The sequence below is a fragment of the Salmo trutta genome, chromosome 18, assembly GCF_901001165.1.
Source record: "Salmo trutta chromosome 18, fSalTru1.1, whole genome shotgun sequence".
NCBI lineage: Eukaryota > Metazoa > Chordata > Actinopteri > Salmoniformes > Salmonidae > Salmo > Salmo trutta.
In genome coordinates this window covers 2,217,456-2,233,396 of record NC_042974.1, presented here as the reverse complement: position 1 = coordinate 2,233,396, position 15,941 = coordinate 2,217,456, and the positions used below count along the sequence as shown (strand labels likewise).

General features: G+C 46.5%; 1 protein-coding gene across 2 annotated transcripts in view; it reads left to right on the top strand.

The window, feature by feature from the left end:
* The window catches only part of LOC115152738 (testican-2), a 104,909-nt gene that overhangs the window by 87,076 nt on the left and 1,892 nt on the right, over window positions 1–15,941 (top strand). For both annotated transcript variants that reach the window (XM_029697508.1, XM_029697507.1), the window contains exon 11: window positions 7,952–8,089. In XM_029697508.1, the coding sequence (XP_029553368.1) occupies window positions 7,952–8,089 (138 nt within the window). The remainder of the gene's footprint in view (window positions 1–7,951; window positions 8,090–15,941) is intronic.

Genomic DNA, 15,941 nt, shown 5'->3' with positions numbered 1-15,941 from the left:
TGTGTAGTGAGGTACAGTGTGTGTGTGTGTACTTGTGTAGTGCTGATAAGGTGCCTGGAGCACATCGTGTGTGTGTGTGTGTGTGTGTGTGTGTGTGTGTGTGTGTGTGTGTGTGTGTGTGTGTGTCTAGTTTGTGTGTAGTTGTGTAACAAGGTGTCTGCAGCAGCAGGGGAACTGGAGGATGCTCATTAAACAGACAAGCAGCAGCCAGGATCAGGGCCTAATCAGGCTGCTTGGAGAGCAGTGCTAAGGTGAGCCCCATGGAGCCCACAGCAGGCTCAGAGAGAGAGGGTTTTATTTTAGAATACATCGCCAACAGCACAAACCCCACTTCACTTCAACAGACTACAAAGTTAGAACCAAGCCCCCCCGCCCCCTCCTCGTTCATGGTACCCCCTCTGACACCCCACACCACTACAAAGTCCCCCAGACGGTTCACCAGCCTCCCCATATACATGGTCCAGTGTCAGCCGAGCCGGAACCAGCCCCAGCAGCACAGCTCTGGGCTCCGTACACCCCGCCCCCTGCATCTCATGTTTCCTGGTCTTCCACACTGACATTCTGGTCTGCCCCAAGTTTACTAGGCAGTCCCTCCTCCTGTTGGCTACTCTATACCTAGACCCTCCTCCTGTTGGCCACTCTATACCTAGACCCTCCTCCTGTTGGCTACTCTATACCTAAACCTCCTCCTGTTGGCTACTCTATACCTAGACCCTCCTCCTGTTGGCTACTCTATACCTAGACCCTCCTCCTCCTGTTGGCTACTCTATACCTAGACCCTCCTCCTGTTGGCTACTCTATACCTAGACCCTCCTCCTGTTGGCTACTCTATACCTAAACCTCCTCCTGTTGGCTACTCTATACCTAGACCCTCCTCCTGTTGGCTACTCTATACCTAGACCCTCCTCCTGTTGGCTACTCTATACCTAGACCCTCCTCCTGTTGGCTACTCTATACCTAAACCTCCCTACCAGCCTGGAACAAGAAAAAAACAGATGCTACATTGTCTCCCCCTCCTCACAGAACAGACACCCCCTCCCCACAGAACAGACACCCCCTCCTCACAGAACAGACACCCCCTCCTCACAGAACAGACACCCCCTCCCCACAGAACAGACACCCCCTCCTCACAGAACAGACACCCCCTCCCCACAGAACAGACACCCCCTCCCCACAGAACAGACACCCCCTCCTCACAGAACAGACACCCCTCCTCACAGAACAGACACCCCCCTCCCCACAGAAACAGACACCCCCTCCCCACAGAACAGACACCCCCTCCCCACAGAACAGACACCCCCTCCTCACAGAACAGACACCCCCTCCTCACAGAACAGACACCCCCTCCTCACAGAACAGACACCCCCCTCCCCACAGAACAGACACCCCCTCCCCACAGAACAGACAACCCCCTCCCCACAGAACAGACACCCCCTCCTCACAGAACAGACACCCCCTCCTCACAGAACAGACACCCCCTCCCCACAGAACAGACACCCCCTCCTCACAGAACAGACACCCCCTCCCCTACAGAACAGACACCCCCCCTCCCCACAGAACAGACACCCCCTCCCCACAGAACAGACACCCCCTCCTCACAGAACAGACACCCCCCTCCCCACAGAACAGACACCCCCTCCCCACAGAACAGACACCCCCTCCTCACAGAACAGACACCCCCTCCTCACAGAACAGACACCCCCTCCCCACAGAACAGACACCCCCCTCCCCACAGAACAGACACCCCCTCCCCTACAGAACAGACACCCCCTCCCTTACAGAACAGACACCCCCTCCCCTACAGAACAGACACCCCCTCCCCTACAGAACAGACACCCCCTCCCCACAGAACAGACACCCCCTCCCCACAGAACAGACACCCCCTCCTCACAGAACAGACACCCCTCCTCACAGAACAGACACCCCCTCCCCACAGAACAGACACCCCCTCCCCACAGAACAGACACCCCCTCCCCACAGAACAGACACCCCCTCCTCACAGAACAGACACCCCCTCCTCACAGAACAGACACCCCCTCCTCACAGAACAGACACCCCCTCCCCACTGATGGATTAAGGTGAGACACGTATCTGTTTGTAGCGATAGCCCTGTGAATGATCCTCCACTGTAGATCAGCAATACGCTTCTCAATGAGAGGCTTATACAGGGAGCGCCAACATCCTGTCAGAGAAGAACCTGGTCCCAACCTCCCCTACCAGCCCGCTCGCTGCCCTCAGCCCATGCAGATGGTCTTCCTGAGTCATCTTCACAGACACCGTGTACAGAGCTTTTTAGCTGGCTGTGGAAAAGGCCCCCGGCTCTGGATCATTCCCTCACCCTCCTGGTGTTCCCCTGCAGCGGCAGCGATGGTGAAAGGAGGCAGGTCAGTGTCATTCGTGGTTAGACGGTCCAGTGTCTGCCTTCTCCCCGGCAGCTCTCTGAACGAGCCCGGTAATGCAGCACGGGCCTCCTCCACCTCCTGCTGCAGCGGCCTGGTTGACTTTATGGAGGAAGCCTCCGACATGTCGCTGGCAGATTTCCATCCATCCTCTTCTTGCAGGTCACCCAACTTATTAAACCCCGCTATGGCCTGCAAGATGGCATTGGTCAGCACTCTGGTCTGGAGGAGTGGGCTGTGAAACAGTGTCTCTTCCATTAGCCATGCTCCTGGCTGTGAAACAGTGACTCCTCCATTAGCCATGCTCCTGGCTGTGAAACAGTGACTCCTCCATTAGCTATGCTCCTGGCTGTGAAACAGTGACTCCTCCATTAGCCATGCTCCTGGCTGTGAAACACTGACTCCTCCATTAGCCATGCTCCTGGCTGTGAAACAGTGACTCCTCCATTAGCCATGCTCCTGGCTGTGAAACAGTGACTCCTCCATTAGCCATGCTCCTGGCTGTGAAACAGTGTCTCCTCCATTAGCTATGCTCCTGGCTGTGAAACAGTGACTCCTCCATTAGCCATGCTCCTGGCTGTGAAACAGTGTCTCCTCCATTAGCTATGCTCCTGGCTGTGAAACTGTGACTCCTCCATTAGCCATGCTCCTGGCTGTGAAACAGTGACTCCTCCATTAGCCATGCTCCTGGCTGTGAAACAGTGACTCCTCCATTAGCCATGCTCCTGGCTGTGAAACAGTGACTCCTCCATTAGCCATGCTCCTGGCTGTGAAACAGTGACTCCTCCATTAGCCTCTCCTGGCTGTGAAACAGTGACTCTCCATTAGCCATGCTCCTGGCTGTGAAACAGTGACTCCTCCATTAGCCATGCTCCTGGCTGTGAAACAGTGACTCCTCCATTAGCCATGCTCCTGGCTGTGAAACAGTGACTCCTCCATTAGCCATGCTCCTGGCTGTGAAACAGTGACTCCTCCATTAGCTATGCTCCTGGCTGTGAAACAGTGACTCCTCCATTAGCCATGCTCCTGGCTGTGAAACAGTGACTCCTCCATTAGCCATGCTCCTGGCTGTGAAACATCTCTGTGAACACGCTCAAAGCACAGCGCGGTAGAACAGAGTAATGACTGACATGTCAACCTGCTCCATATCCAACAGGAACATGTGCCAGTGTCCTACCCAAGGTCCCCTGCTCTCCTCGGAACAGCCCAAGCAGTATCTCTCCAGCTGGTACAGAAGTCTCTGTGCAGCTTGTAGATGGAAAGCTGTCACTCTGGAGATAATGTCCACCAGCCCTTGGCCCACCTTATGCAAACGGAGTTGTAACACTGCTGCTCGTGTCCAGTGTTGACCAGACCAAAATAAATCCACCTGTCGAAAGATAACCAACAGAGGTAACAGACAAGGGAAAGATCTCCCCCTGTGATGCTGATCAGAACCATCAACAGAGGTAACAGACAAGGGAAAGATCTCCCCCTGTGAAGCTGATCAGAACCATCAACAGAGGTAACAGACAAGGGGAAGATCTCCCCCTGTGATACTGATCAGACCCATCAACAGAGGTAACAGACGAGGGAAAGATCTCCCCCTGTGATGCTGATCAGAACCATCAACAGAGGTAACAGACGAGGGAAAGATCTCCCCCTGTGAAGCTGATCAGACCCATCAACAGAGGTAACAGACAAGGGAAAGATCTCCCCCTGTGATGCTGATCAGACCATCCGCTTGACAAGGTGCTCATCTTTCAGAAACACAGCCAATGCTTTATTAATTTCCTCCCTCCTCTCTCCCTCCTCTCACTCCTCCTCTCCCTTCCCCCTCTCCCTCCTCCTCTCACTCCTCCTCTCTCTCCCTCCTCCTCTCCCTCCTCTCCCTCCCTTCTCTCCCTCCTCCACTCCCTCCCCTCCCTCACTCCTCTCCCTCCCTCCCTCCCTCCTCACAGCCACTGCTTTATTCATTCACCAAGCAGTTGAAAGATTTTCATAGTCAACCTTTTCTCCCACAGCGAGGAGAACATCCTACACGGTCACATTGGGCTCAGGCATACACCTGAAACCGTGACGGAGAGACAGGGGTGGCTTCCCCACGTGAGACGTCATCCCCACTTCCAACAAACAAATGACACCCAAGCCACTAACTCACCCCACAATGTAATCACTAAAATAAATAACTTCAATGATAAAGAAATAAGAAAAAATGAACAGAAAAAGGGACAGCACCCTCTCACCACACACAGCACCCTCACACAACCAACTCCAGAGACAGAGACTCTCTCCTTCCAGTGTTGTGATTGGCAGGCCTGTCAGTACAGGTGCCAATCAAAGGACAACAAGGAAGCAAACCAAAAACAGGCCGAATGACATGATTGTGATTTTACTCCTCTGCTCAAGGATACCTAATGTTCCTACAGCAGAATGGTGCAGTATGATGGGGTATGGTGGGGTATGGTGCAGTATGTTACAGTATGGTGCAGTATGGTGCAGTATGTTACAGTATGGTGCAGTATGGTGCAGTTTGTTACAGTATGGTGCTGTATGGTGCAGTATGTTACAGTATGGTGCTGTATGGTGCAGTATGGTGGGGTATGGTGCAGTATGTTACAGTATGGTGCAGTATGGTGCAGTATGTTACAGTATGGTGCAGTATGGTGCAGTATGTTACAGTATGGTGCAGTATGGTGCAGTATGGTGCAGTATGGGTACCAACTGAGGATAAGGAGGAACCAAACCAAAAACAGGCTTTAAATATTTGAAGACAGTTTTAAGTTAGTTCCCCATTGGGACTTAAAATGTCTTATTCCTTGTCTCGTCTCTTTATTTTGGGGGCATTTGTAACTCCGCCCCCTCGCTACAGTGTTTATGTAAAGTGGCAGATGTGTTTGACAGTTGGTCTGAAGGGAGGAGGCTGAAACAGAGGGGGAACTGTCACAGGACTGTCAACCATTTTAACATGACACTATCAAGGCATAGACATACAGTTGAAGTCGGAAATTTACATACACCTTAGCCAAATACATTTAAACTCAGTTTTTCACAATTCCTGACATTTAATCCTAGTAAAAACTCCCTGTCTTAGGTCAGTTAGGATCACCACTTTATTTCAAGAATGTGAAATGTCAGAATAATAGTAGAGAGAATGATTTATTTCAGCTTTTATTTCTTTCATCACATTCCCAGTGGGTCAGAAGTTTACATACACTCCATTAGTATTCGGGTAGCCTTCCACAAGCTTCCCACAATAAGTGGGAATAGTTCCTCCTGACAGAGCTGGTGTAACTGAGTCAGGTATGTAGGCCTCCTTGCTAGCACACGCTTTTTCAGTTCTGCCCACACATTTTCTTTAGGATTGAGGTCAGGGCTTTGTGATGGCCACTCCAATACCTTGACTTTGTTGTCCTTAAGCCATTTTGCCACAACTTTGGAAGTATGCTTGGGGTCATTGTCCATTTGGAAGACCCATTTGCAACCAAGCTTTAACTTCCTGACTGATGTCTTGATGTTGCTTCAATATATCCACATAATTTTCCATCCTCATGATGCCCTCTGTTTTGTGAAGTGCACCAGTCCCTCCTGCAGCTAAGCACCCCCACAACATGATGCTGCCACTCCTGTGCTTCACGGTTGGGATGGTGTTCTTCGGCTTACAAGCCTCCCCCTTTGTCCTCTAAACATAACGATGGTCATTATGGCCAAACAGTTCTATTTTGTTTCATCAGAGCAGAGGACATTTCTCCAAAAAGTACGATCTTTGTCCCCATGTGCAGTTGCAAACCGTAGTCTGGCTTTATTATGGTGGTTTTGGAGCAGTGCCTTCATCCTTGCTGAGCGGCCTTTCAGGTTATGTCGATATAGGACTCATTTTACTGTGGATATAGATACTTTTGTACATGTTTCCTCCAGCATCTTCACAAGGTCCTTTGCTGTTGTTCTGGGATTGATTAGCACTTTTCGCACCAAAGTACGTTCATCTCTAGGAGACAGAACGCATCTCCTTCCGAGCGGTATGGCGGCTGCGTGGTCCCATGGTGTTTATACTTGCGTACTATTGTTTGTACAGATGAACATGGTACCTTCAGGCGTTTGGAAATTGCTCCCAAGGATGAACCAGACTTGTGGAGGTCTACAATTTCTTTTCTGAGGTCTTGGCTGATTTATTTTGATTTTCCCATGATGTCAAGCAAAGAGGCACTGAGTTTGAAGGTAGGCCTTGAAATACATCCACAGGTACACGTCCAATTGACTCAAAGTATGTCAATTAGCCTAACAGAAGCTTCTAAAGCCATGACATAATTTTCTGGAATTTTCCAAGCTGTTTAAAGGCACAGTCAACTTAGTGTATGCAAACTTCTGTCCCACTGGAATTGTGATACAGTGAATTTTAAGTGATACAATCTGTCTGTAAACAATTGTTGGAAAAATTACTTGTGTCATGCACAAAGTAGATGTCCTAACCGACTTGCCAAAACTATAGTTTGTTAACAAGAAATTTGTGGAGTGGTTGAAAAACGAGTTTTAATGACTCCAACCTAAGTGTATGTAAACTTCCCACTTCAACTGTAGCTGAGAAAATGTATAGATATATAGATTAAAATCACGGCATAGAGAGACATGCATGAGTAAATTTATAATTAGATTAATGCATCTTGAATAAAGGCCTGGCTCAGTAAAGCAGACTTGAGTCCCGTCTCTCTCTCTTTGAGACACACAGACGTTTTGATGGACTTTGTATTGTATTATGTAGTGGTATGTGATGCCTGGTTGTGTCACCTGGCTATCTTGAGATGAGTGCGCTAGCTGTGGGTCTCTCTGGATGGGAACGTCTGCTAAATGACTACATTGTAATGCAGTGCTGTGTATTTTATGTTGTTTCCTGTATGGACCCCAGGAAGAGTAGCCCCTGCCTTTGCAGCAGCTCATTGGGGTTCCTAATAAATACTACTACTCTCTCTGTCTCTCTCACGCTTTCCTCTCCCTGTTTTTTCTGTCCCTCTTTCTCTGTCTCTCTCACTCTCTCACCTCTGCCTGTTTTTTCTGTCTCTCTCACTTTTTCCTCTCCCTGTTTTTTCTGACCCTCTCTCTGTGTCTCGCTCACTCTCTCGCCTCCCTGTTTTTTCTGTCCCTCTCTCTTCCTCTCTTTCTCTTTCTCCCTCTATTCTTCCCTCTCATCTCTCTTTCTGTCTCCCTCTCTGTCTTTCTCCCTCTCTTATACCCTTTTCCTCACCTTGTCTCTCTCTCTCTCTCTCTGGCATTCTCCAACAGACAGCTCCTCCTCTGTTACCTCTCCTTCCTTTCCAGACTGAGTCTCCTCACAGGTCTACAAGCTGCGCTGACGTTTTTCATTTATGCACCACTTATCTCTTCCACCGGTGTGAGGCAGCGCAGAGAGCTCCGCAGCACAGTGCATACATATTTAACAACACTGTGTGTGTGTGTGTGTGTGTGTGTGTGTGTGTGTGTGTGTGTGTGTGTGTGTGTGTGTGTGTGTGTGTGTGTGTGTGTGTGTGTGTGTGTGTGTGTGTGAGTGCGTGCGTGCGTGCGTGCGTGTGTGTTTGCAGGCATGTACATCCCCAGCTGTGATGAGGATGGCTACTACAGGCAGCTGCAGTGTGACCAGAGCATGGGAGAGTGTTGGTGTGTCGACCAGCACGGAGGAGAAATTATGGGCTCCAGAATCCATGGCAACCCTGACTGTGGTAAGAGCTGTAGGGCTGTAGTGAAGAGCTTCTTGGTGGTTATACAATAACAAAAAGCAGGCATTGTGATTGGTTGAGACGCGTTCTAAGCCACGCTAAAAAAAACGGTTTAGTATGGGTCAGCCTATGAGAAATGCCTGTGCATCCAGTGTCCCATCAACCAATTCATTAACGTGATGTCCACTGTAAAAAGCATCTAGACATTATATCCCCTTGCTTCTAGTCTAACGTTTGGTTTGCAACAACAGGGGGATTTGTACAAACGTTTCTGTCTGTCTCTGGACATTTGCATATTGAAATGTGATCTCCACTATCCTATTGAGAATGAATTAACATATCAGGATGAGACAGACATCTTTTCTCAGCCAGTCGAAATCATGAATCAGCATCATTTTTATGGACATATGCAAAGAAATATTCATATAAAAACAGGTCAAACGACATGCAGATACTTTGCTGTTATTCTTGCTTCACTGTTTGATGTGACTGGAAGTTAGCCCTAGTTGGCTAGCTAGCAAGCAAGGGATAAGAGCGTTGCCAGCCAGCATGGCAACGGAACATTTAGAACACGACTGGGTCGCGTCCATAGATACAGAACAAAAAGACTTAACGACTGGGTCTCGTCCATAGATACAGAACAAAAAGACTTAACGACTGGGTCTCGTCCATAGATACAGAACAAAAAGACTTAACGACTGGGTCGCGTCCATAGATACAGAACAAAAAGACTTAACGACTGGGTCTCGTCCATAGATACAGAACAAAAAGACTTAACGACTGGGTCTCGTCCATAGATACAGAACAAAAAGACTTAACGACTGGGTCTCGTCCATAGATACAGAACAAAAAGACTTAACGACTGGGTCGCGTCTCTGTCAACCTAACCAGAATGAACGGCCAGCCGGCTTGGCTAGCAACCATAGATGTGTCGGGACTGGGCCTATATTTTTGATGAGGGATGAAATAGAAGCCTATGAATACATTTATCAAAATAACGTTTTTTATTTAATTGGTCACCCGTTGTAGAAAAGCAATTATAAACTGGGTGGTTTGAGCCTTGAATGCTGATTGGCTGAAAGCCGTTTTATATCAGACCGTATACCACGGGTATGACAGAACATTTATTTTTACTGCTCTAATTACGTTGGTAACCAGTTTATAATAGCAATAACGCACCTGGAGGGTTTGTGATATATGACCAATATACCACGGCTAAGAGCTGTGTCCAGGTTTGCGTCGTGCCTAAGAACAGCCCTTAGCCGTGGTATATTGGCCATATACCACACCTCCTCGGGCCTTATTGCTTAATTGTACACTCAAGGTTGTGTAAAAAATGACTTTTTTAGCATGGCTATGCTGCTCTACAGGACTCCTCTTCTCCTGTGAAGTTTAACAGCGGTTGGTATCCAATATGTGGCATTACCGTCCCCAACGGAACTATAGGTTGGTTAGGGTAATTCAGATCCACTACACTTTGTAGATAGATAGATCCACTACACTTTGTGATACAAAATGGGAAAGGGGAACCGGGAAATATTATAAATAAAGATATACATATATTTGAATTACCCTAACCAACTTAACCCTACACTCATTAAAAACCCACTACCCCATTCCACTACTTTGACCCTATCTGCTCCTGCACCAGGCCAACTAACCCTACAGTCATTAAAAACCCACTACCCCATTCCACTACTTTGACCCTATCTGCTCCTGCACCAGGCCAACTAACCCTACAGTCATTAAAAACCCACTACCCCATTCCACTACTTTGACCCTATCTGCTCCTGCACCAGGCCAACTAACCCTACAGTCATTAAAACCCACAACCCCATTCCACTACTTTGATCCTATCTGCTCCTGCACCAGGCCAACTAACCCTACAGTCATTAAAACCCACTACCCCATTCCACTACTTTGATCCTATCTGCTCCTGCACCCTGCCAGCGGCCTGGGAGGACGGGACACCACACCCTGTAACTCTTCTGAAGTCAAATCTCATATATCCAAATACATCTCTGCAGCTGCCACCACAACAACATCTATTCTCTGTGATTTACGTTCAATTTCTGCGGTACAGTTGATAACCATTTGCTATGAACACTAAGAAGCCAACCTTACTGAAGCATATATCACTCGTTGGCCGATCCTTCTGTTCTGGCACAGATCTACTATTCACTGGAATCCTCTCAGGATCCCTCACCTTTGACCCCTCCTTCTCTACTTTCTTCACTGCCTCAGCGTACAACATCTTCTGTACTACTCTGACTCAAAGCCACCTCAATCTGCCTCTCTCGCACCGGACACTTCCGATCCCCAGCATCATAGACACCCCTACAGTTAACACACACAACTTAATCCACCGAAACGACACAATCCTCTTTCACCTCCTGCACACTTCCCACATCTTGGAATCTCCGTCCTATACACTGCTGTGACATGGCCATAAACGTTACACCTGAAACAGAGCAGTGGATTCAGAACAGAAGCTCTAACAGGATACCTGATATATCCTAACATGGCTTTGTTGGCTAGAAACTCTGACTCCAAACCAGTGGAGGCTTCTGAGGGGAGGACAGCTCATAATAATGTCTGGAACCGAGCTAATGGAACGGCATCAAACACCTGGAAACAAATGTGTTTGATGTATTTGATACCATTCCACTCCAGCCATTACCATGAGCCCGTCCTCCCCAATTAAGGTGCCACCAACCTCCAGTGTTCAAAACTCAAAAGGACTAACGGTGACTCCTCTGTTTCACCATGCTCTCCACCAGGTCTGCGTCGCACCAAACGACGAGCGTCACCAACACCAGGAATCTTCCATTTCAATTGTTCCACCTCCAAACTTAACGCTACCCCAGAAATCACTCCCTTTAATGGTGCCCTGTAACTAAGCGTAAAGCAAGATACAGATCTTTCCCCAAGTTGCGTCGCACGGAGTGCCCTGCTCCCTCTGATCTGAAGAAACACAAGTCCACTTCGGGTTACCGTCACCGACCCAACAGCACCCACCATCTTTTCCACCCAACCTGAAACCACCCATGAATCGGCCAAAAGGCCTGGTTCCACGCTCACTCCCATTGGACCAAACTTATTTTGATCAATAACCATGTCCATCAATGCAAGGCTCGGGCTCCGAGATCCTCACAACACCATCTACGCCTTCACCTCCAGAACTGTAACTGGCGTCCGGCTCACTCTGTTTGAACTTGACCTCAATCTTCCTCTGAATACCCTCTCCATTGTTATTGCTAGCTTCAATAGATTCAAACCTCCCTCAGTCTTTTCAACCTCCTCTCACTTTCAAATCAAATCACATTTTATTGGTCACATACACATGGTTAGCAGATGCTATTGAGAGTGTAGAGAAATGCTTTCCCTCCCATTTGTATTTATTAAGGAGCCCCATTGGCTGTTGCCAAGGCAACAGCTACTCTTCCTGGGGTCCAGACAGATTAAAGCACTTACGTATAAAACAAAATATAAAACAGTACATCATATAACATTGTTACACCACTACATATCTACAATACAGAATGTATAATACCACCATACAACAATATTACGTGTGTGTGCATGTGTCTCTTCACAGTCCCCGCTGTTTCATAAGGTATATTTTTACCTGATTCTACTGCTTGCATCAGTTACCTGATATGGAATAGAGTTCCATGTAGTCATGGATCTATGTAGTACTGTGTGCCTCCCATAGTTTGTTCTGGACTTGGGGACCGTGAAGAGACCTCTGGTGGCATGTCTTGTGGGGTATGCATGGGTGTTTTTTATTTTTTACCTTTAGTTAACTTGGCAAGTCAGTTAAGAACAAATTCTTATTTACAATGACAGCGGGTTAACTGCCTTGTTCAGCAGCAGAACAACAGATTTGTACCTTGTCAGCTCAGGGATTTGAAATTGCAACCTTTCGGTTACTAGTCCAACACTCTAACCACTAGGCTATGTCAGTGTCAGTGTCAGAGCTGTGTGCCAGCAGTTCAAACAGACAGCTCAGTGCATTCAGCTTGTCAACACTTCTTACAAAAGCAAGTAGTGATGAAGTCAATCTCTCTTCTACTTTGAGCCATGAGAGATTTAATGTTAGCTCTCCTTGTACTTTTAAGGGCCAGCCGTGCTGCACTGTTCTGAGCCAATTGTAATTTTCCAAAGTCTCTCTTTGTGGCACCTGACCACACTACTGAACAGTAGTCCAGGTGTGACAAAACTATGGCCTATAGGACGTGCCTTGTTGATAGTGTTGTTACATCAAATCAAATTGTATTGATCACATACACATGTTAAGTAGATGTTATTGCGGGTGTAGCGAAATGCTTGTGTTTCTAGCTCCAACAGTGCAGTAATATCTAACAAGTAATATCTAACAATTTCACAACAATACACACAAATTTAAAGTAAAGGAATGGAATTAAGAATATATAAATATTTGGACAAGAAATGTCAGAATCTTTAGAAGGCAGACTTCTCCCCATTTTAGCTACTGTTGTATCAATATGTTTTGACCATGACAGTTTACAATCCAGGGTTACTCCAAGCAGTTTAGTCACCTCAACTTGCTCAATTTCCACATTATTCATTACGAGATTTAGTTGAGGTTTAGGGTTTAGTGAATGATTTGTCCCAAATACAATGCTTTTCGTTTTAGAAATATTTAGGACTAATTTATTCCTTGCCACCCACTCTGAAACTAACTGCAGCTCTTTGTTAAGTTTTGCTGTCATTTCAGTTGCTGTAGTAGCTGACGTGTATAGTGTTGAGTCATCCGCATACATAGATACTCTGGCTTTACTCAAAGTCAGTGGCATGTCATTAGTAAAAATTGAAAAAGGCAAGGGGCCTAAACAGCTACCCTGGGGAATTCCTGATTCTAACTGGATGATATTTGAGAAGCTTCCATTAAAGAACACCCTCTGTGTTCTGTTGGACAAGTAACTCTTTAACCACATTATAGCAGAGGGTGTAAAGCCATAACACATACGTTTTTCCAGCAGCAGACTATGATCGATAATGTCAAAAGTCACACTGAAGTCTAACAAAACAGCCCCTACAATCTTTTTATCATCAATTTCTCCCAGCCAATCATCAGTCATTTGTGTAAGTGCTGTGCTTGTTGAATGTCCTTCCCTATAAGTGTGCTGAAAGTCTGTTGTCAATTTGTTCACTGTAAAATAGCATTGTATCTGGTCAAACACAATTTTTTCCAGAAGTTTACTAAGGGTTGGTAACAGGCTGATTGGTCAGCTATTTGAGCCAGTAAAGGGGGCTTTACTATTCTTGGCTAGCAGAATGACTTTAACTTCCCTCCAGGCCTGAGGGCACACACTTTCTAGTAGGCTTAAATTGAAGATATGGCACATAGGAGTGGCAATATCATCCGCTATTATCCTCAGTAATTTTCCATCCAGATTGTCAGACCCTGGTGGCTTGTCATTGTTGATAGACAACAATAATTTTTTTCACCTCTTCCACACTGACTTTACGGAATTCAAAAGTACAGTGCTTGTCTTTCATAATTTGGTCAGATATACTTGGATGTGTAGTGTCAGCGTTTGTTGCTGGTATGTCATCCCTAAGTTTGCTTATCTTGACAATGAAAAAGTCATTAAATTAGTTGACAATATCAGTTGGTTTTGTGATGAACGAGCCATCTGATTCAATGAATGATGGAGCTGAGTTTGCCTTTTTTCACAAATTTTCATTTAAGGTGCTGCAAAGCTTTTTACTATCATTCTTTATATAATTTATTTGAGTTTCATAGTATATTTTATATTTGTTTTTATTTAGTTTAATCACGATTTCTCAATTTGCAGTACATTTGCCAATCAGTTGTACAGCCAGACTTATTTGTCATACCTTTTGCCTCATCCTTCTTAACCATAAAATTTTTCAATTCCTCATCAATCTAAGGAGATTGAACAGTTTTTACAGTTATGTTCTTAATGGGTGCGTGCTATTAGTAACTGGAATAAGCACATTTCATAAAAATGCGTCAAGTGCAGCGTCTGGTTGCTCCTCATTACACATCACAGACCAGCAAATATTATTTACATCATCAACATATGAATCACTACAAAACGTATTGTATGACCTCTTATACACTATATTAGGCCCAGCATTTGAAACTTTTGTTTTCCTAGATATGGCTACTATATTATGATCACTACATCCTATGCATTTGAATACTCCTCCCTTAATCAATTACTCGACTTGTTCTGAAAATATTCAAGCCCAAATCTCTTTTTAGCCTCTTCTAGAGACACGCTAAGCCCTGTACTCCCTCCACTTCAAACTCCATTTACAGCACTTTGCTTCGCCTCCTAACTATGACCGCAGCACAGCTGTGCTAAACAAGTTATTTAGCACACCCTCTCATGTACAATTGCTTTAGAATATCACGCTGTAGGACTGTAGTGAAGAACTTCTTGGTGGTTATATAATACAATCAGTATTATGGGCTGTATAGAGCTGTATGACTGTATAGGGCTGTATAGGGCTGTAGGACTGTATAGGGCTGTAGGACTGTATAGGGCTGTAGGGCTGTATAGGGCTGTAGGACTGTATAGGGCTGTAGGGCTGTAGGACTGTATAGGGCTGTAGGGCTGTATAGGGCTGTATAGGGCTGTAGGGCTGTATAGGGCTGTATGACTGTATAGGGCTATAGGGCTGTGTAGGGCTGTATGACTGTATAGGGCTGTATGACTGTATAGGGCTGTATGACTGTATAGGGCTGTAGGACTGTATAGGGCTGTAGGACTGTATAGGGATGTAGGCTGTAGGACTGTATAGGGCTGTAGGACTGTATAGGGCTGTAGGACTGTATAGGGCTGTATGACTGTATAGGGCTGTAGGACTGTATTGGGCTGTAGGACTGTATAGGGCTGTAGGACTGTATAGGGCTGTTTAGGGCTATAGGGTTATAGGGCTATAGGGCTGTATTGGGCTGTATAGGGCTGTAGGGCTATAGGGCTGTAGGGTTATAAGGCTGTATAGGGCTGTACGGCTGTATAGGGCTATAGGGTTATGTAGGGCTATAGGGATGTATTGGACTGTATATGGATGTAGGGCTGTATAGGGCCATAGGGCTGTATAGGGCTGTATAGGGCTGTAGGGCTGTAGGACTGTATAGGGCTGTATAGGGCCGTAGGGCTGTATAGGGCTGTATAGGACCGTAGGGCTGTATAGGGCGATAGGGCTGTAGGGCTGTATAGGACCGTAGGGCTGTAGGACTGTATAGGACCGTAGGGCTGTAGAGCTGTATAGGACTGTAGGGCTGTAGAGCTGTATAGGGCCATAGGGCTGTAGAGCTGTATAGGGCCATAGGGCTGTATAGGGCCATAGGGCTGTATAGGGCCATAGGGCTGTAGGGCTGTATAGGGCCATAGGGCTGTATAGGGCCATAGGGCTGTAGAGCTGTATAGGGCCATAGGGCTGTAGGGCTGTATAGGGCCATAGGGCTGTATAGGACCGTAGGGCTGTATAGGGCCATAGGGCTGTAGGGCTGTATAGGGCCATAGGGCTGTAGAGCTGTATAGGGCCATAGGGCTGTATAGGACTAAAACAAAATGGCTTTTGGTCTTCTAATAAGACCAGGATTGAAACAAATGCACTGTGTGGACATCACACTGTACTGAACAGTCCAGAACAGTGGGATGGCCACGGCGGCGCAGTGTGGTTTGTTTGAATTTCAGCAGTATTAAAGGGATAGTTCATTTGAAATCTATAATACACATTTCTGTCCTTACCCTGAAAGCAGTGGATGGACAAGGAGAGACTGCAATATGTACCAGTATTAACTACCTACAAACATCCTACTGTATGTTACCTGAAGTCTTTTGTCACA